At 46.4% G+C, this 21,190-nt stretch overlaps 1 protein-coding gene across 1 annotated transcript; it reads left to right on the forward strand.

The window, feature by feature from the left end:
• Positions 1-753: 753 nt before the first annotated feature.
• LOC308252585 (proline-, glutamic acid- and leucine-rich protein 1-like) lies at positions 754-14,556 on the forward strand (the record flags this gene model as incomplete). The annotated part of the gene is given in 15 exon segments (XM_080677369.1): positions 754-864; positions 1,630-1,689; positions 2,188-2,338; positions 2,520-2,649; positions 2,794-2,881; positions 3,323-3,411; positions 3,492-3,608; positions 3,716-3,863; positions 4,015-4,174; positions 4,838-4,893; positions 5,276-5,482; positions 12,843-13,094; positions 13,098-13,823; positions 13,827-14,288; positions 14,464-14,556. Coding segments are annotated over 15 exon segments (2,850 nt in total).
• Between the last annotated feature and the right edge of the window lie 6,634 nt (positions 14,557-21,190).

A 21,190-nucleotide genomic window follows, 5' to 3' on the forward strand; every position in this document is an offset into this window, starting at 1 on the left:
CCTGCAAATGTTCTTTTTTGGGCACAAAATTCGACACTTTTAAGGGTAAAAATATCTATGATGTTAACACCTTCAGCAAATTTGACATATGAAGTTTTGAAGCTTGCTGTCAATACAACAAAATAGCATACATATCAAATCGCATATATCTCAACATATGTGTAACTCCATCTATTGAAAAAAATCCGCATTATTAACTGGTACACCTAGTAAATCCTTCTCACAGCACCAGGTGTGAGAGCACTCCCTGCTCCATCCTGCCTGCTGGTCCAAGTGTAGGAGCACAGGTCCCGATCCTGCCCTACTATGCTAACTATCAGGGCTGAGCCCCTCGGCCAGGGGCTGGACCTTCTTGGACAGAGAAGCCATGAGAGGTTGTGGGTCTATAAGAGTGAGTCTTCATTGTAGGAGCCAGTGGCCATATGGCCACCAGACAAAACAGTTCTTCACAACAAAGTCTCAATAGGCAGCTGCACACCAGTTGATGAACAAATACATCTTTCCCACAAAGTAGCAGTAGCCTCTGTACCCACAGTCACTATCTGAGCAGCCGCACGCTGCCTCTAGACCTGCCGCCTCACATAGTCGCGGCCCCTGAGCTCCTAACCTCAGCAGCCTCAGTAGCCTCTCTAGCCTCTCCAGCCTTTCCCCCTTTCCCGCACCACCCTAGCTGGTCAGTCACATGGATTATAGCACTTAGACAAAAAGGCCTCTTGCCAATAGTAACATCATATTTTGGCTACAGAAAGGCACATGTGCACAGTGTACCGTGAGATTGCTGTCCTTGCACCTGTGTATGGCATCTTAGCCTTGAACATACTGATTAAGATTCCCATATTCAGAGTGGCCTTGGCCATTGGCATGGTAACAATAAGGCCTTCACTCTCTAATTGACCTTGAGTATCCTGTGACTCTGGCATGGCTCCCACAGATGGGAATGATGGTAGTGGTGGTGGCATTATTCCCACTTTAAAGATGGCTAACAGAGGCCAGGGAGCTGAGCTACTTCCCCCAAAGCCACACGCCTGAGGCAGCTGAATGAGAACTTGAAGGTTTGGCACTGAGCACAGCACTCTTTCTGTGCCTGGGTCGAGAGAGAACTGAAAGTGACAGTTGCCTGATTTTTGGTGTCTGCCACCTTGTGATGAGGAAGGAGAAGTAGCTAATGTTCGTAAATCTCCAGCCGATGTTGCCCAAACACCCGAGTGTGATTTTTTTTCCAAGAGAACTCATGACAAATCTGTGTGTGAGGCGACCCAGGACTTTGGGGTGCCACTGGATAAAACCTCCTGACGGCCCCGCAAGCTCAGCGTGCCAACCTGCCGGACAGGGCGCTCACGCTATGAAGGGGGCCGTTGAGGCCGAGAGGAGAAAACCTGCTCCTGGAGGATGGGAGACCTTTCCCTACGAGACAGGGAGGCCGAGGTTGAGAGCTGACCTTCAGGATGACTTTCTACCATAAGAGCATGTCTGCTTCCAGGCATGATACCCTGTAGAATGCTTTGCTTCCTGTGTCTGCAGGAAAGAGAGAAGGCGAGGGCTTAGATTCTGCTGCTGGGAATGGACAGGGTGGATGTCTCTGGCCCTTGGAGCTGACTCACCAGCCTTTTCCTCTTTTCCACAACCCAGGGCAAGCTGGCCTCATTTTTCCTGTCTCGGGTGGATGCCTTGAGCCCTCAGCTGCAGCAGGTAAAGGAAAAGGAGGCAGATGAAAAGCGTGGGCATGAGTTGGAGCTTCTCTTCTCATTCTTACATTTCTCTCTCTCTTTAAAAACATTTTTTTTAATTCATTTCAGAGAGGAAGGGAGAGAGAGAAACATCAGTGATGAGAGAGAATCATTGATTGGCTGCCTTCTGCACCCCACTACTGGGTACTGAGCCGGGTCCCGGGTATGTGCCCTGACCAGGAATCGAACTATGACCTCATGGTTCATAGGTTGATGCTCAACCACTCAGCCATGCCAGCCGGGCAGCATTTCTCTCTTGGTACTGCTTGGACCATGTTCCCAATTCCCTCCCTCTCGGCATACTCGAGAGGCACAACATCTGTGTCCTTCTGCCCCATCGTCCCTTTTCTATGTTCCCTAAGAGCTGTCTGTGATCTCCTTTTCTTGGCATTGGTGGCGCTGGGGGTGTCTGGCTGGGCTGGATCCCCATCTGACCAAGCTTCTGACCTTTCTTCTGCAGTTGGCGTGTGAGTGTTATTCCCGGCTGCCCTCTCTAGGGGCTGGCTTTTCCCAGGGCTTGAAGCACACTGAGAGCTGGGAGCAGGAGCTACACAGTCTGCTGGCCTCATTGCACAGTCTGCTAGGGGCTCTCTACGAGGGAGCAGAACCAGGTAGGGACCATGGCTAGTAGTCAGGGGCAGAGTGGTTGGGGAGCGTGGCAGCAGGGAACCAGGAGGGTGGCCCAGAGAGTGGGACCGTTGATTTCTAGGCAGAATGGTGGGTCATCCACCAGAAACGAAAAGGGAGGGGGTGGAAAGCCCTGGAGTGTGAAGCTGCTGTGTTTACGTCCAGCTCCTGTGCAGTATGAAGGCCCTGGGGTGGAGATGCTGTTTTCCCCCCCAGAAGATGCTGATGCGCATAACCTTTTCCGGCTTCGGCAAAGGTTTTCCGGTCTGGCCTGCTGCCTGGGGCTCATGCTCAGGTGAGTGAGTGCTGGAGGGAACATGGGCCTGGAGGGGGAGGGATTGATCTGGGGTGTCTTCTGCATCATGAGGAAGGAGCTTGAGGTGGGCCAGTCATGCTGGGGAACCTGTGCTGAGGATCTCCCTGCTCTGATTCTCTCCAGCTCTGAGTTCGGGGCCCCCGTGTCCATCCCTGTGCAGGAAATCCTGGATTTCATCTGCCGAACCCTCAGCATCAGTGCCAAGAATATTGTAAGTGATGCTTGTCCTCCGTTCACAGTCCTAAGGACCCAGGGCAACCAGGAAAGTAGTGTGGGGTCTGAAGCTCCCCAAATGATATATCATCCCTGAGGTGGTCTGGCCAGCGCCTTAATTCTGTCCGAATGCCATTATTCCCTGTGCTTTTCCCAACACATGCACAGAATTGTTTCTCTGCCCTCGTGCGATGACACCTGTAGCACATGCTTCGAGGGGAGGGCAAGCAAGGGGGCCAGCCAGACATTGCTGAGAGGGCAGACCTCCTCCCCTCATCCTTCCAGGCTCTGTTTTATAGGATGGGGGTTTGATCTTGTTGGGAGAGGCGGGCCGGGGTGGGTTCCTTACATGTGTGTCCATATGTATTTAGTCACACACATCTCCGTCTCCCTTTCCCTGTCTCACTTTCCTGCTTCTTTTGCCAATTTCATTCTGCAGAGCTTGCTTGGAGATGGTCCCCTGCGGTTGTTGCTGCTGCCTTCTATCCACCTGGAAGCCTTGGACCTGCTCTCTGCGCTCATCCTTGCGTGAGTGGGACTAGGCAGAGTGTGAGGAAGGGACTGGGACATACTGGGAATGGAGGTCACTGTTGTGTCTTCGCCCCCAGGTGTGGAGGTCGACTCTTGCGCTTTGGAGCCCTGATCAGCCGCCTGCTTCCCCAGGTCCTCAATGCCTGGAGCATTGGTAGGGATACTGTCTCTCTGGGCCAGGAGAAGCCTTACAGGTGACCATCAAGGATGGGGATCAAGAGGAGAGGGTGGTGAGGCCATGCAGGTGGGCTGGGAGCTGGTGGAGGAGAGGCATTCATAAGCTGCCCTGCTCACTCCACAGTGCCATGCGGACCAAGGTGTACGCTGTGTTAGAGCTGTGGGTGCAGGTGTGTGGTGCCTCGGCAGGAGTGCTTCAGGCAGGAGCCTCAGGAGAGGCCCTGCTCACCCACCTGCTCAGTGACATCTCCCCGCCAGCTGATGCCCTGAAGGTGAGTGAGGCTCTGCCCACACTCTCCTGTGCCAGGGCTTTCATCCTGCACACCTGGTCCATGTGAGCCTCCTCATTCAACACCGTCTCCTCACTCTGTCCTGCCTTCCTGTGTGCCTGTGAGTGTGATTTATGTTCCCCTCCACCACCAGCTGCGCAGTCCCCGGGGGAGCCCTGACGGCGGTTTGCAGACGGGGAAGCCCAGTGCCCCCAAGAAGCTAAAGCTGGACATGGGGGAGGCTGCGGCCCCTCCCAGCCACCGAAAAGGGGATAGCAATGCCAACAGCGATGTGTGTGCAGCTGCGCTGAGAGGTGGGTGAGGCCTGTGCCCTGCACCTTCAGAGTGCTGGGATGGCTGGGGCCATAGCCCCAAACCAGGTGTTGGAGTAGAGGGTGTGGATAAATGCAGAACCAGCTAAAAAGCTTCAAGAGAGGCCAAAAGGAGCAGAAGCAGCCATGCAGCTCCCAGGGCTGCGGCAAAATCTTGGATCTGCTGGGGGGAGGGGAGCATGTGAGTGTTGGGTCACTTATATTGCCCCCAGGGTCTCATTTATCTTGTTGCATATCCTCTGCACATGCCAGGACAGCTGTAGCAAAGGGTGAATCCCTGCCTGTGGAGCTTACATTCCCTTCAGGCAGGCTGCTCAGCGGGGTTTCCTCCCAACACAAGGCTAATCTGGAAGCAGAAGTGTAGTCAATCACTGTGCAGTTAAGTGGGTGACTTTCCTTGGGGTTCCCTGTATTTCACTGCCTGTCACCCCACCCCATGTGAAGAGGAGAGCCAGTGCTTCTCAAATAGGTAAGTGCACATTGACAGTGCACCTACGTTATCCCAGCCCTGTGTAGCGCGATCCTCATTTCCTGGTGGAGAAACAAGCTCAGAGCAGTTAAGTGACTTGTGTGAACACGGGCTGCAGAAGCCCTTCTCTCAGTCCTGTTAGTAGCAGGTCTCTTACACCCTGTTCTTCTTCCCAGGCCTCAGCCGGACCATCCTCATGTGCGGGCCACTTATCAAGGAGGAGACTCACAGGGTTAGTGGAGCCTGGTCCCCATGGAGATTGGGGCGGGGCCACTGCCTGTCCATGTGAGGGGCTGTGCCCCTGGAGAGCGTCTATTGCAACTTGGGTGGGGGCCCTGGAGAAGGGTTGGATCGTCTAGGTCCGTGGTCAGCAAACTGTGGCTCGCGAGGCACATGCGGCTCTTTGGCCCCTTGAGTGTGGCTCTTCCACAAAATACCACGGACTGGGCAAGTCTATTTTGAAGAAGTGGCATTAGAAGAACTTTAAGTTTAAAAAATTTGGCTCTCAAAAGAAATTTCAATCGTTGTACTGTTGATATTTGGTCTGTTGACTAATGAGTTTGCCGACCACTGGTCTACGTGGTCTCCCTAGTTGTGCCCCGTGTCCTTTTCAGAGGCTGCATGATCTGGTCCTGCCCCTGGTCATGGGTGTCCAACAGGGTGAGGTCCTAGGCAGCTCCCCATATACCAGTGCCCGCTGCCGCCGGGAACTGTACCGTCTGCTGCTGGCTCTGCTGCTGGCGCCTTCTCCTCGCTGCCCACCTCCTCTCGCCTGTGCCCTGCAAGCCTTCTCCCTGGGCCAGAGGGAAGACAACCTTGAGGTAACTGCAGACGGGCCGAGTCCATCTCTTTGGTTTGAGGGTTCTCTTGTTTCTGATGCTGGCAGGCTCTCCTCTCTGGTACCATAAAACCCTCTATTCCTGGGAAAAAAGATGGCGGCGGAATAGACGGACGTGTTCCGAGCCTTGTCCTGGAGCAGAGAGGGGGAGCAGCTGAGGGTCGCACTGGGAGTGTTTGTTGGCGAGTTGGGGGACGGCTGAACTCCAGAGGAAGGTGGGAGACTGCTGGACGGGGTTCCCCTGACCTGGCGGCTCCCACTGCGGCTGGGTCCCCTCCCGGAGCTGCGGGCTTGGACGCGGAGTCGCCGCCATCTGGAACCGGAAAGTGGAGCTTATTGGAAGCCTGATAATCCACAGCTGCGGCACCCACGGAACAGCTGCGAGCCCCGGAACAACGCTCCCCAATTGGCGCAAACACACGGGTTCAGAGGAGCTCTACACTCCACCACGGAAAGGTCAGATTTCGCCTGGGATAAGGTGAGGTCTCTGGTCCCGGCGGCGCGAGAGAGGAACGCGCGTTTTGCGGGAGCTGGAGGACCAGGGAAGTCTGTGCCTAGAAAAATCCGTGGCTGTTGGGGCTGGCGTGGTCTGTGAATGTGGAAGGGGGTCCTCAGAGCTGCTGGCAGGAGGGCTCTCTAAAAAGCAACCCATTTTGATCTGACGTGCAGGGACACCCTAAGAATTTCAGGGGTGTGCTAGACTTACGCGCAGCCACGGAGTGCGCACACTTGGGCTTTTTCCTCTTGAAATTCTTGCTTCTGATTACTAAGCCCAATTCATAGGTTCACCCAGTTGGGGACACCCTGGGAGACTGCAGGGGAAAGTTGTTTTTCTGGAACCTGGGGATCGGAGTGGGGAGTGACCATCGGAGAGCCAGCTCTGAGGCAGCCCACTCCCACAGACCGGTGGTGAGTGCCACAGGGAAGGAGGGCTCTAACACTCCCTAGAGAGGCCATAGATAAACCCGGAAGTCAATCCAGAAACACTGCCACCCAGGGGCTGAATCACAAATTGACTCTTGTGTAATCAAAAATAAAGGAATACGAATTAAGACACACCACCTGCTTAAAATCAGGACTGGCTTACATCATTGAAGAGCAGTGGAACGCAGGGAACTGCAATACTGTCCGGATTGAGAAACAGGCGTGCCAAACAGAACAACAGAGGAAGTGAATGACCTTCACTACTCCACATTTTATTTTTATTTTTTATTTTTTTATTTTCATTTTTTGCATCTTTTACTCAAGAAACTAATTTTTTTTTCTTTTTTCCTCACTTGATTTTACCTTTTTAATTATTACTTTTTTATTTTCAATCCGTATTATTACTACTGCTATTTTATCTTTTTTTTTTTTTTTAAGTGTCATTTTATTTTCTCTTCATTTTGTTTTGGGATTAATGTTCTACATTCTATTTTTATCTTTCCTTTAGCATCATTTTACTCTATCTCAACTCTACCTTTATGCCATCACTCTCTTCCTCACTTTTCCCTTTTCGGTGTCCTGTTTATCTTACCCCTTTCCTGCTTTAGATTTTCCCTATTCTTTCTGTTTACCCCCGTTAAAATTTCACCCTACTTATATATCTAATCTCCAATCCCCTGCTCCAAGTCCATACACACCTCTCTCTTCGCTGTCTTAACTATCCAAAAAATTGTTTTTCTCTCTGTCCTTTTGTTGTTGTTCGCTTGAATGTAGATTATATCAAATTTTTATGCTTTTTTGGTTGATTGTTTTGCTTATTCTTCTTTTGTTTATTTTTTTTTGTTTGTTTAGTGCTTCTGTCTTCCCTTGCCTCACTCAATATTAGTTGGTGTTGTAGTTTGTATTAATCCCCAGGTACTTGTTGCGGGCATTTGCTGGGATAAGTGATTGCTCTATTGGAGTTTTATCCACAATATATATAGTCTGTTTCCCTTTCTCTCTTAGTCTCTTTCTTGTCTCTCTTATTTTTTTTTATCTTCTTTTTTTCCCTTTTCGCAATTTCATTTTGACACTCCTTTTTTTTTCCTTCTTCTTTCTTTCTTTTTCCTCTTCTTCTTTCTCTCCTATCCCCTAATTTTCCTTTCTCTGGTGGTCGCCTTTATTGGAGGTTATTAATAGAGTGAATACATTTCTGTTCAAGTGCCTTCTGTGTTGTACCTGGTAGTGCTGTATTTTGTGCCTTTAAATCAACGCAGGAGAGAGAGAACTACATAACCAGACACCCAGAGAAGAGAGACCATGGGGAGACAAAGACACAGCCCGCATATGAAAGAAAAGCAGGCATCACCAGAAAAGGAAGTAAACGAAATGGAGGCAAGCAACCTTCCAGAAAAAGAATTCAGAGAAATGGTCATAAGGTGGCTGAAAAGAATGGAAGACAAATTCGACAATATGAGCAAGAACCAAGAGGAAATGAAGAAGAACCAAGAAGAAATGAAAAATGACATTGCTGCTGTAAAGAACTCAATAGAAAGCATCAAGAGTAGACTAGAAGAAGCAGAGGAGCGCATCAGTGAGCTAGAAGACAAGATGGAAAAAAATACCCAAGTAGAGCAACTTCTAGAAAAAAAAATTAAAAGGCAGGAGGAGAGCCTAAGGGAACTTTGGGACAACACGAAACAAAACAACATCCGCATAATAGGGGTTCCAGAAGGAAAGGAAGCTGAGCAAGGAATAGAAAACCTCTTTGAAGAAATAATGACAGAAAATTTCCCTGATATAGAGAAGAAAAAACCCACACAAATCCAAGAAGCTCACAGAGTCCCAAGCAAAATGAACCCCAAAAGACCGACGCCAAGGCACATTATAATTAAATTGGCAAACACCAACGACAAAGTAAGAATCTTAAAAGCGGCAAGAGAGAGACAGAAAGTTACATACAAAGGAACTCCCATCAGACTAGCAACTGATTTCTCAACAGAAACTCATCAGGCCAGAAGGGAATGGAATGAAATATACAAAGTCATGCAAAGGAAGGGTCTGAATCCAAGAATACTGTACCCAGCAAGGCTATCAATCAAAATTGAAGGTGAAATCAGGAGCTTCACAGACAAAAAAGGACTAAGGGAATTTATTACCACCAAACCAGCAATGCAAGAAATGCTAAAGGGTCTACTGTAAAAAAAAAAAAAGAAATAGGAAGCGAAGAAGGAACACAGGTGTAAAGAATAGGAATGGCGACAAATAAGTACCTATCAATAATAACTTTAAATGTAAACGGATTAAATGCCCCAATCAAAAGACATAGGGTAACGGATTGGATAAGAAAACACGACCCATATATCTGCTGTCTACAAGAAACCCACCTCAGAAAAAAAGACGCACACAGACTGAGGGTGAAGGGATGGAAAAAGGTTTTCCAGGCAAATGGAACTGAAAAAAAAGCTGGGGTAGCAATACTTATTTCTGACAAATTAGATCTCAAACTGAAGGACATAACAAGAAATAAGGAAGGCCATTTCATAATACTAAAGGGAGCAATCCAACAAGAAGAAATAACTCTGGTAAACATATATGCACCCAATACAGGAGCACCCAAATACATAAAAAAACTCCTGGAGGATATCAAGGGAGAGATTGACAGCAATACAATCATAGTAGGAGACTTTAATACCCCACTATCACCATTGGACAAATCCTCTAAACAAAACATCAGCAAAGAAACATCAATCCTAAATGACTCACTAGACCAGATGGAATTAATTGACATCTTCAGAACATTTCACCCCAAAGCCACAGAATATACATTCTTCTCAAGTGCACATGGGTCATTTTCAAAGATAGACCATATGTTGGGACATAGGAAAAGTCTCTTCAAATTCAAGAAGATAGAAATCATATCAAGCATCTTCTCAGACCACAGTGGCATAAAACTGGAAATCAACTACAATAAAAACAACCCAAAGAAATCAAACACGTGGAGACTAAACAGCATGCTATTAAACCATGACTGGGTTACCAGAGAGATCAAAGAAGAAATAAAAAACATCATGGCAATAAATGACAATGAAAACACTACAATCCAAAATCTATGGGACACAGCGAAAGCAGTCTTGAGAGGGAAGTTCATAGCTGTACAAGCCTACTGCAAAAAACAAGAAACAGGGGTAATAAATTACCTAACCCAACAACTCAAAGAGTTAGGAAAAGAGCAACAAGAAAAGCCCAGGGTAAGCAGAAGGAAGGAAATAATAAAGATCAGAGCACAGATAAACGACATAGAGACCAAAGAAACAATACAAAAGATCAACAAAAGCAAGAGCTGGTTCTTTGAAAGGATAAACAAGATTGATGAACCTCTAGCCAGGCTCACCAAGAAGCAAAGAGAGAGGACCCAAATAAACAAGATCAGAAATGAAAGAGGTGAAATAACAACAGATCCCGCCGAAATACAAAGGATTGTTAAAAAATACTATGAACAACTCTATTCCAACAAACTGGACAACCTTGAGGAAATGGACATATTCCTAGAAAAATATAACCTTCCAAAACTCAATCAGGAAGAATCTAAACAGCTCAACATGCCAGTAACTATGGAAGAAATTGAAGCAGTCATCAAAGAGCTTCTGGCAAACAAAAGCCCGGGGCCAGACGGCTTCACAGGAGAGTTCTACCAAACATTCAAGGAAGAACTAAAACCTATCCTCCTCAGACTATTCCAAAAAACTCAAGAGGAAGGAACACTTCCAAGCTCCTTCTATGAAGCCAGCATCACCCTAATACCAAAACCAGATAAAGACAACACAATGAAGGAGAATTACAGGCCAATATCCCTCATGAATGTAGATGCCAAAATCCTCAACAAAATTCTAGCAAATAGGATCCAGCAGTACATCAGAAAGATCATACACCATGACCAAGTAGGGTTTATCCCAGGAATGCAAGGATGGTTCAATATCCGCAAATCAATAAATGTGATACATCACATAAACAAATTGAGAGATAAAAATCACATAGTCATATCAATTGATGCAGAAAAAGCATTTGACAAAATCCAACACCCTTTCTTGATAAAAACTCTCAACAAGGTGGGAATAGAAGGATCATACCTCAACATAATAAAAGCTATATATGATAAACCCACAGCTAACATCATACTCAATGGGCAAAAACTAAAACCATTTCCCCTAAGAACAGGAACAAGACAGGGATGCCCACTCTCACCACTCCTGTTTGACATAGTACTGGAAGTATTAGCCACTGCAATTAGACAAGAAGAAGAAATAAAAGGCATCCAAATTGGAAAAGAAGAAGTAAAGCTGTCCTTATTTGCAGATGACATGATATTGTACATAAAAAACCCGAAAGACTCCATCAAAAAACTAACAGACTTAATAAATGAATCCGGCAATGTAGTAGGATACAAAATTAACACCAAGAAATCTATGGCATTTCTATACACCAACAGTGAACTTACAGAAAGAGAGACTAAAAAAGCAATCCCATTTTCCATCGCACCAAAAAAATTAAGATACTTAGGAATAAACCTAACCAAGGAGGTAAAAGACCTATATGCAGAAAACTACAGGACACTGAAAAAAGAGATAGAGGAAGATGTAAACAGATGGAAGAACATACCATGTTCATGGATTGGTAGAATCAATATCATTAAAATGTCCATACTACCCAAAGCAATCTATAGATTCAATGCACTCCCCATTAAAATACCAACGGCGTATTTCACAGACCTAGAAAGAACTCTCCAAAAATTCATCTGGAATAAAAAAAGACCCCGAATAGCCACAGCAATCCTGAGAAAGAAGAATAAAGTAGGAGGGATCTCAATACCAGATTTCAAGCTGTATTACAAAGCCACTGTCCTCAAAACAGCCTGGTACTGGCACAAGAACAGACATATAGATCAATGGAACAGAATAGAGAATCCAGATATCGACCCAAACCAATATGCGCATTTAATATTTGACAAAGGAGGCATGAGCATACAATGGAGTCAAGACAGTCTCTTTAATAAACGGTGTTGGGAAAATTGGACAGATACATGCAAAAAAATGAAACTAGATCACCAACTTACACCATACACAAAAATAAACTCAAAATGGGTACAGGACTTAAATATAAGACGGGAAACCATAAAAATACTGGAGGAATCCACAGGCAGCAAAATCTCAGACATATGCCAAAAGAACTTTTTCAGTGATACTGCCCCTAGGGCAATGGAAGCCAAAGAGAAAATAAACAAATGGGACTACATCAAAATAAAAAGCTTTTGCACAGCAAAAGAAACCATCAACAAAACAACAAGAAACCCCACTGTATGGGAGAACATATTTGCAAATGTTATCACTGATAAAGGTTTAATCTCCAACATCTACAGGCAGCTTATACAACTTAATAAAAGGAAGATAAATGATCCAATAAAAAAATGGGCAACAGACCTAAATAGAATCTTTTCGAAAGAAGACAGAAGGAAGGCCAAGAGACACATGAAAACATGCTCAAAGTCACTAATTATCCGAGAGATGCAAATCAAAACGACAATGCGATACCATCTCACACCTGTCAGAATGGCTATCATCAACAAATCAACAAACGACAAGTGTTGGCGAGGATGCGGAGAAAAAGGAACCCTCGTGCACTGCTGGTGGGAATGCAGACTGGTGCAGCCACTGTGGAGAACAGTATGGAGTTTCCTCAAAAAACTGAAAATGGAACTCCCATTTGACCCAGTAATCCCACTCCTGGGAATATATCCTAAGAAAGCAGAAACACCAATCAGAAAGGATATATGCACCCCTATGTTCATAGCAGCACAATTTACCATAGCTAAGATTTGGAAACAGCCTAAGTGCCCGTCAGCAGATGACTGGATCAGAAAACTATGGTATATCTACACAATGGAATACTATGCTGCCATAAAAAAGAAGGAATTACTACCCTTTGTAGGCACCTGGATGGAATTAGAGAACATTATGCTAAGTGAAATAAGCCAGTCAATGAAAGAAAAATACCACATGATCTCACTCATTTGGGGATAATGAAAAACATTTATAAACTGATGAACAAAAAGATAGATACAGAGGCAGTAAAACATCAAACAGACTGTCTAATTACAGTGGTAAGGTTAGGGAGAGGTGGGGGAAATAAGAGATCAACTGAAGGACTTATATGCATGTATATTAGAGTAACCAACGGATGCAAAACATTGGGGGGTGAGGCATGTATGGGAGTGGGGTGGGGGGGCAATGGTAAGATATGTACACATATAATACCTTAATAAAAAAATTTGAGAAAAAAAACATAAAAAAAAATAAAAAATAAATAAATAAATAAAAACAAACAAACAAACAAAAAAACCCTCTATTCCTGATGCTCACACTTGCTTCCTCTTCCTACCTCAGGTCTCTTCTTTCTGCTCGGAAGCACTGGTGACCTGTGCTGCTTTGACCCATCCCCGGGTTCCTCCTCTGCAGTCCATGGGCCCCACCTGCCCCACACCTGCTCCAGTTCCTCCTCCTGAGGCCCCGTCTCCGTTCAGGGCCCCACCCTTTCATCCCCCGGGCCCCATGCCCTCAGCAGGCCCCATGCCCTCAGCTGGCCCTGTGCCCTTGGTGGGTCCCCTCCCCTCCACAGGCCCAATGCCCCCGCCAGGCTGAGTGCCTCTAGCATGTCCTGGACCTCCAGCCACAGCCAACCACTTAGGCCTCTCTGTCCCAGGCCTGGTGTCTGTACCTCCGCGGCTCCTTCCTGGCCCTGAGAACCACCAGGCAGGGTCAAATGAGGACCCCATCCTTGCTTCTAGTGGCACTCCCCCACCTGTGATACCCCCAGATGAAACTTTTGGGGGGAGAGTGCCCAGGCCAGCCTTTGTCCACTATGATAAGGAGGAGGCATCTGATGTAGAGATCTCCTTGGAAAGCGACTCTGATGACAGTGTGGTGATCGTGCCTGAGGGGCTGCCGCCCCTGCCACTCCCACCGCCCTCAGGCACCACCCCACCCCCTGTTGCCCCAGCTGGGCCACCAGCAGCCTCCCCTCCTCTACCAGCCAAGGAGGAGCCTGAAGAGCTTCCTACAGTCCCGGGGCCTCTCCCTCCACCTCCACCCCCTCCGGTTCCTGGCCCTGTGACACTCCAACCACCACAGTTGGTGCCTGAAGGAACTCCTAGTGGGGGAGGACCCCCAGCCCTGGAAGAAGATTTGACAGTTATTAATATCAACAGCAGTGATGATGATGAGGAGGAGGAGGAAGAGGAGGAAGAAGAGGAGGAGGAAGAGGAGGAGGAAGATGATTTTGAGGAAGAAGAAGAGGATGAAGAAGAGTATTTTGAAGAGGAGGAAGAGGAGGAAGAGTTTGAGGAGGAATTTGAGGAAGAGGAGGGTTAATTAGAGGAAGAAGAAGAGGAGGAGGAGGAGGAAGAGTTGGAAGAGGTGGAAGAGTTGGAGTTTGGCTCAGCAGGAGGGGAGGTAGAAGAAGGAGGACCTCCACCCACCAGCGTGCCTCCAGCTCTGCCTCCCCCCGAGTCCCCCAAGGTGCAGCCTGAGACAGAGCCAGAGCCTGGGCTACTGTTAGAAGTGGAGGAGCCGGGGGCCGAGGAGGAGCGTGGGGCTGAGACTGCACCCACACTGGCCCCTGAGGTGCTCCCCTCCCAGGAGGAGCTGGAGAAGGAAGGGGGAAGCTCCCCAGGGGGGCCACCTCCTGAGGAGCTAGTGGAAGAGGAGCCCTGTGCTCCTCCGCCAGCCCTGCTGGATGAGGGGACTGAGGGTGGGGATGATGAGGTACGCCCCCCACCAGAGACATCTGCAGGTGAAGAAATGGAGATGGAGGCGGCCCCTCTCCAGGAAAAGGTGAGTGGGCCTGGCTGGGAGGGCATCTCTGTGTGGGGAAGGTGGGGGGGAGGGGGGAGGCGTGCCGGGGGAAGGGGGTTGCAGCTGCTTGTGTTAGGGAAGGGCTTTGTCCACGTCTGCCCCACTCCTGTATGTGTGTGAGACTGTTTTAATCTTACGTCTTTGTCCCTCAAAGGAGCAGGATGACACAGATGCCATGCTGGCTGACTTCATTGATTGTCCCCCTGATGACGAGAAGCCACCACCTGTCACAGAGCCTGATTCCTAGCCATCTCCTACATCCCCCACTCATTTCCAATAAAGTTATGTATTTTGACATTGACTGCTGCTTCTGCCTTTTGCCACAACTGTGTCCCCTGCTCCCCGCCTGCGTCAGCACCTCCCTGGCAGGAATTTAACAAGTTCACCCCAGTCCTTCTTACTCATTCTTGAGATTTGGACATTCCTGGCCAGTGTCTGATCCCTTTAAGCAGTTCTAGATATTCTAGATATTGCTGGGGTGCATGTGTGAGCATGAACCTAGATTTGTAGATGTGAGGGTATTGAAATCTATGGACTGGAGGCAGGTGCCCCATGATTCTTTCACTCACTCAGTCTATTGAAGGGTGAACATAAGGAAAGGACCTTGGAAATGCAGAAAAGGGAGTGACTTTCCAACTGTGTGTATTCTGAGGAGTGATGATTGAGCTAATTTTGGGAAACTTAGGGGTTTTAAAATTTCCCTCAACTTGGTTTTTCAAAAATTTCAAGCCTGTAGAAAAGTTAGAAGAATAGAACAGTATAATACCTTTGCATAGGTTAATCAGTTGTTAACATTTTCTCATGTCAGTGTTTATAATGTCTGTATCTACATATAGGCTTGTAGTTATATATGCACTTGAATCTGTAATCAACACACAGTTATATGTGCACATTTTTTGTGTGGGGCCACGTAAAAACTTGCAGACATCATGACCCTTCACCTCTAAGTTCTTCACCATTAACTCCCACGGTTAAGACATTTTTCTACATTATCACAGTACCACTATGAGACCTAAGAAAAGTCACAGCAATAAAATATTACATGTACTATATTGTGAGATTCCAGTTTCCTATTTATCTGCAAAACGTTTTTGATAGCTGTCTCTTCCCCACCCCCAACCTTTGATGTAATTTTAGGTGGAGAGGGCCATTTAAGGCTTAAGAATCATTGCAAGGACAGGTGCGAGGTGTGAAAACGCTTGCAATAGTGATTTTTCAAAAATGTAAAGAACCTGAATTCTGGAGACTGGGTAGATAAAGTTGACATTGGCCCTGAGGAAGAGGCTAGAACAGAAAGTTTTAAAATTTACACTGTATTGTGAGTAGGATATTCACAGTTCAGAACCCAAGAGATATAAAATGTTCATTGAAAAGTTTCACCATGTTGCTCTGTCACCGAGAGCAGCCAGTATGATCAGTTTTTATCTGTTCTTCCAGAGGTAATGTAGCATATATAGGCAGTTATGTACAGAAATCCTTTCATTTCACAAGGGGGCAGTATGTTATCACAATATAAGTCAATTTCACTGAGTCATGGGTTTCATTCAATAAATATTATCAGTTAGGTACTTGGCACTGATTTCTCATTAATATATGTATTTTAAAATAATGATTGGCTCACAGGAGGTTGCAATGATAGTAGGATGAGGAAGGGAGTGAGAAGGCACCTGTACCCTGTTTCCCCCAATGGTTACATCTTACATGACTGCAGTACAATATTAAAACCAGGAACTTGATGTTGGTACAGTGATTGGCACTTGTCTTACAAGAAGTAGAGCAGTGAGCCCTAACCAGTTTGGCTCAGGGGATAGAGCACTGGCCTGCGGACGGAAGGGTCCCAGCTTTGATTCTGGTCAAGGGCACGTACCTTGGTTGTGGGCACATCCCCAGTAGGGGGTGTGCAGGAGGCTGCTGATGGATGTTTCTCATCGATGTTTCTAACTATCCCTCTCCCTTCCTCTCTGTAAAAAAATCAATAAAATTATCTATCTATCTATCTATATCTATATCTATATCTATATCTATATCTATATCTATATCTATATCTATATCTATGAAGTAGAGCAGTGAATGAAAATCCTTGTTCTGCCTCTAATGGGGTTTAAATTCCCTGTGTTGTGTGTGTGGTGGACAACATTGAAGACATTGAAGCATGCAACAAACTGACATTTCAGAGGGAAGGAGGGGGGTGTGGGAAGAGACTAACCAAAGAACTTATATGGATACTATACGCTTGGTGCATGAAATTTATGCACAGGCAGGATCCCTAGGCCTGGCTGGTGATCAGGGCCGATCTGCAGGGCGACTGGCGGGGTGATCAGGGTGGGGGGTCCCAGTTGGCATCTGCCTTGGCTGGCCTGGGGCCTGCAGGCTGGGGCAGCTCCTGTGTTGGGCATCTGCCCCCAGGTGATCAGTGTGTGTCATAGCAACCGGTTGTTCCACTGTTCATTCCGCTGTTCAGTCGATTTGCATATTAGGCTTTTATTATATAGGATATGCATAACCCATGGACAAACAATAGTGGGGGGAAAGCCTGGGGAGTGGGCGGGAGCAGAGTGGAGGGAGTTGATGGGGGGAAAAAAGGGGACATCTGTAATACCCTTATTTATTTTTATTTTTTTAAATAAATCTTTATTGTTCAGATTATTACAGGTGTTCCTCTTTTTTTCCCCCCCATAGCTCCCCTCCACCTGATTCCCCACCCCACCCCATGCCCTTAACCCCTGCCACTGTCTTCATCCATAGGTGTAAGATTTTTCTCCAATCTCTTATCGCACCCCTCACACCTCCTTCTTCCTGAGAATTGTCAGTCCACTCCCTTTCTATGTCCCTGATTCTATTATATTCACCAGTCCATTCTGTTCTTCAGATTTTTTATTCACTTGATTTTTAGATTCAATTGTTGGTAGGTATGTATTTGATGTCATTTTGTTGTTCATAATTTTTATCTTTACTTTTTTTTTCTTCTTCCTCTTCTTAAAGAATACCCTTCAGCATTTCATATAATCCTGGTTTGGTGGTGAGGAACTCCTTTAGCTTTTTCTTGTCTGTGAAGCTCTTTATCTGACCTTCAATTCTGAATGATAGCTTTGCTGGGTTGAGTAATCTTGGTTGTAGGTTCTTGCTGTTCATCACTTTGAATATTTCTTGCCACTCCCTTCTGGCCTGTATAGTTTCTGCTGAGAAATCAGCTGACAGTCGTATGGGTGCTCCCTTGTAGGTAACTAACCGTTTTTCTCTTGCTGCTTTCAAGATTCTCTCTTTGTCTTTTGCCCTTGGCATTTTAATTATGATGTGTCTTGGTGTGGTCCTCTTTGGATTCCTCTTGTATGGGGTTCTATGCGCTTCCAGAACTTGTAAGTCTATTTCTTTCACCAGGTAGGGAAAGTTTTCTGTCATTATTTCTTCTAATAGGTTTTCAATATTTTACTCTCTCTCTTCTTCTGGCACCCCAAAAAATCGGATGTTGGTACGCTTAAAGTTGTCCCAGAGGCTCCTTATACTATCTTTATATTTTTGGATTCTTTTTTCTTTTTGTTTTTTTCTGGTTGGGTGTTTTTTTGTTTCCTCATATTTCAGATCTTTGGTTTGATTCTTGGGGTATGTTGATCTACATTTGAGTTTCTGTATATTCTTTATTTCAGACAGTGTATGCTTAATTTCTGACTGGTCCTTTTCCATTTTTTTGGCATACTCATTAAGATCCTTAAAGGTCTCACTAAGTTCCTCAGCGGTTTTTAGAAGATTCTTGAGTAACCTTATAAATGTGGTTCTGAACTCTATGTCGTCCAGTAGTTTGCTTTCCTCCATTTCTTTCATTCATGACATGTTTCTTTGTCTCCACATTTTGCTGCTTCCCTGTGTTGATGGAGTGGCTTTGTGTGGTAGGTGACCTATAGGGGTAAGTAGCTCAGCCTCCCCAATCACCTGAGGTGGACGCTCTTGGTACACCCCTTTGTGGGCTGAGTGCAAAGTCTTGGTGTAGTTAAGCCTTGATTGCTGTTGGTACACTGGGAGGAATTGACCTCCAGGCCAATTGGCTGTGAGGACCCGCTGTGTCTATAATGGAAGAACTGCTGCACTGGAGACACGCTTGTGGTGCAGGACTTGTTTCAGTGGGGCTTTGGTGCTCACTGAGTCTACCTCTTGAATGTGTCACTTATGGATGTGAGGAGTTGAAATCTGGTGTCTCACACTGACCACTAGGTACACTGGCTTTTGGATCTCTATTGGGGTGCAGGTCAGCTACTGTCTGAGGCCACCCAGCAGTAGCTACAGCAAGAACTACAGTTTTCTCCTCTTTGCTTGGGGTTTGGAGGTTTTGGAGCTGTCTGACCTGGGCTGCAAGTTTGCTAGGTTAAGCTCTGATAGGGCAGGTCATTCATATGCTAAAGCCGCTGCTTGGAGCTTTGGTGGGTTTGTAGATTGTGCGGGTCGGGGTCTCAGGGCATCACTAGGCTAGGGCGTGGCAAACAGTGATGGCTGCCAATTAGCCGGCTCTGCGTCTCTGACCACGTCCCCGCATCCCGTGCCCCAGCGCAGTAAACAATTATTCCTACGTGCAGCCCTGCAAGCAAGCCACCCTCACTTTCTGACCCGATGGCAGATAGTCCAGCTTCTCCCTGTAGGAGTTTGGGTCCCCCGTGTCTCCCCAGAAACTGGAGTTTGGAGTAATTGGGAGCTTGTCTCCCTTCCGGTTGAAAACAGCAGTGCTCCCAGTCTCCTGCTGCCAGTCCGATTTGCGTGCCTCCGTACCTCAGCTTTTCAGTGCTTGTGCACGTCTTAATGCTCTTTTCTCTTTCCTTCTAGTTGTAGAACTTCCACTCAGCCAGCTTTCCCGTTGTTCTGGGTGATAGACGTTTTGTCTTTTAGTTGTAGTTTTGAAATTGTTGTGCGAGGCAGCAGTTTAGGTGTTTACCTACGCTGCCATCTTGGATCCTCCTCCTGTAATACCTTTAATAAATAATTTTTAAAAATGGCACATCAATGTATTTTAATTTATATTCCTCTCATGAGAGAGTTTGAGCTCTTTTTTCATATGTTTAAGATCTCTGACTTTCCTTTCTGAAATGTCCATTTGCTTTCCCTACTCAGTTGTTGATTTATTTCCTTGTTTCATAGCTTTTTCTATAGTAGGAAAATTTGCCCTTTGTCTATATATGTGTTACATTTATTGACAGTTTAACTTTTGTCTTTTGACTTTTTTATCCTCACCAGAGGGTATTTTATTTTTAGAGAGAGTGGCGGGATGGAAGGGGGGGAGAGAGAGAGAAAGAGAGAGAGATGTGTGAGAGAGACACATCGATGGGATGCCTCCCACGCGTGCCTGGACCTGGGCCAGGTATCCAACCTACAACCCATGTATGTGCCCTTTTTTTTTTTTTTTTTTTTTTAAAAAAAAAAAAGGTATTTTATTGATTTTTTTACAGAGAGGAAGGGAGAGGGATAGAGAGTTAGAAACATCAAAGAGAGAGAAACATCAATCAGCTGCCTCCTGCACACCCCCTACTGAGGATGTGCCCACAACCAAGGTACATGCCCTTGACCGGAATCAAACCTGGGACCCTTCAGTCCGCAGGTCGATGCTCTATCCACTGAACCTAACCAGTTAGGGCGATGTATGTGCGCTTGAGTAGGAATCAAACCGCTGAAACCTTCTTGTGCAGGCTGACACTCTAACCATTGAACACACTGGCCAGGGAGGGCTTGTCTTTGGACTCTTATGTGGTTTTTGCCATGTTGGAAATATTTATTTTTATTAATTGAATTTATCAGTCTTTTAAAAACTCCTGGGTTTTGAGTAATATTTTTTAAAAGCCTTCATTTTGAGATTTTTAGAAGGAGCCAACATTTTTTTCTGGTATTTTTATGATGCCATACTTTGATAATAGTAATTCTTTTATGGTTTTAGATTTTACATTTAAATCTTCCATCCATTTGGAACTCACCCTAGTACAAAGCATGAGGTACAGATCTGACTTTTCTGTTTTGTCTAACTGTCATTTATTAAGCAATCTATCATTTCTTGCTTTGAAATGCCACCGCTGTCATATCCTAAATTCCTAAATGTGTTTGGATCTATGTCTTTTAAAATATATATTTTTATTGATTTCAGAGAGGAAGGGAGAGGGAGAGAGAATCATTGATTGGCTGCCTCAACGTCCCCCATTGGGGATCGAGACCACAACCTGGGCACGTGCTTTGACCGGGAAACGAACTGGTGACCTCCTGGTTCCTGGGTTGACACTCAACTCCTGAGCTACACCCAGCTGGGCTGGATCTATATCTTGACCTTGTGTTCTATTCCATTGATTTGCCTGTGTGTACTCACTTATTGTGGCTTTAAGATCTTTCTCGGAAGGAATTCACAGTCTGGCAGTAATTTAGAACATGTAAGCAACTGGTTAATGTGGGGTTTGGAGCTCGTGAAGGGGGTTAAGGGCTGCAGAGAAACTTGGGAGGGGGCAAGGCACCCAGGGAATATGACTGGAATGAAAAGAGAAGTGAGCTGAATATGGAACCCAAGCAACACCAACCTTTTAGGACCCAGAGGTGCCTGTAAAGGAGAGTGAGGAGGACGTGGAGAGCGTGGTGTCCCAGAAAAGGAGAAGAGCTTCCAGCAGGAGGGGGCATCAGTGCTGCGGAGAAATGGCAAGGGTGTGTCCGCAATCAGTGCGCTCAGGGAGAGCAGTCTCAGAAGGGCGGGGGCGGGAGGTCGGGGACGGGACAGGGTAGAGCCCGTGGGAGGACTGGGAGGCGAGCCAAAGATTCTGCCCCTGAAGAGAGAGGAGGGCACCGGCCCAGGCTCTGCGCCAGTCTATCTCCACCCAGCGACTGTGGCCACCCGCTGCTCAGCAGTCACCCACAGGCCCTTCCCGCTC

Source organism: Plecotus auritus, assembly GCF_963455305.1.
Source record: "Plecotus auritus genome assembly, chromosome: 7".
In the NCBI taxonomy this organism is placed as follows: Eukaryota; Metazoa; Chordata; class Mammalia; order Chiroptera; family Vespertilionidae; genus Plecotus; species Plecotus auritus.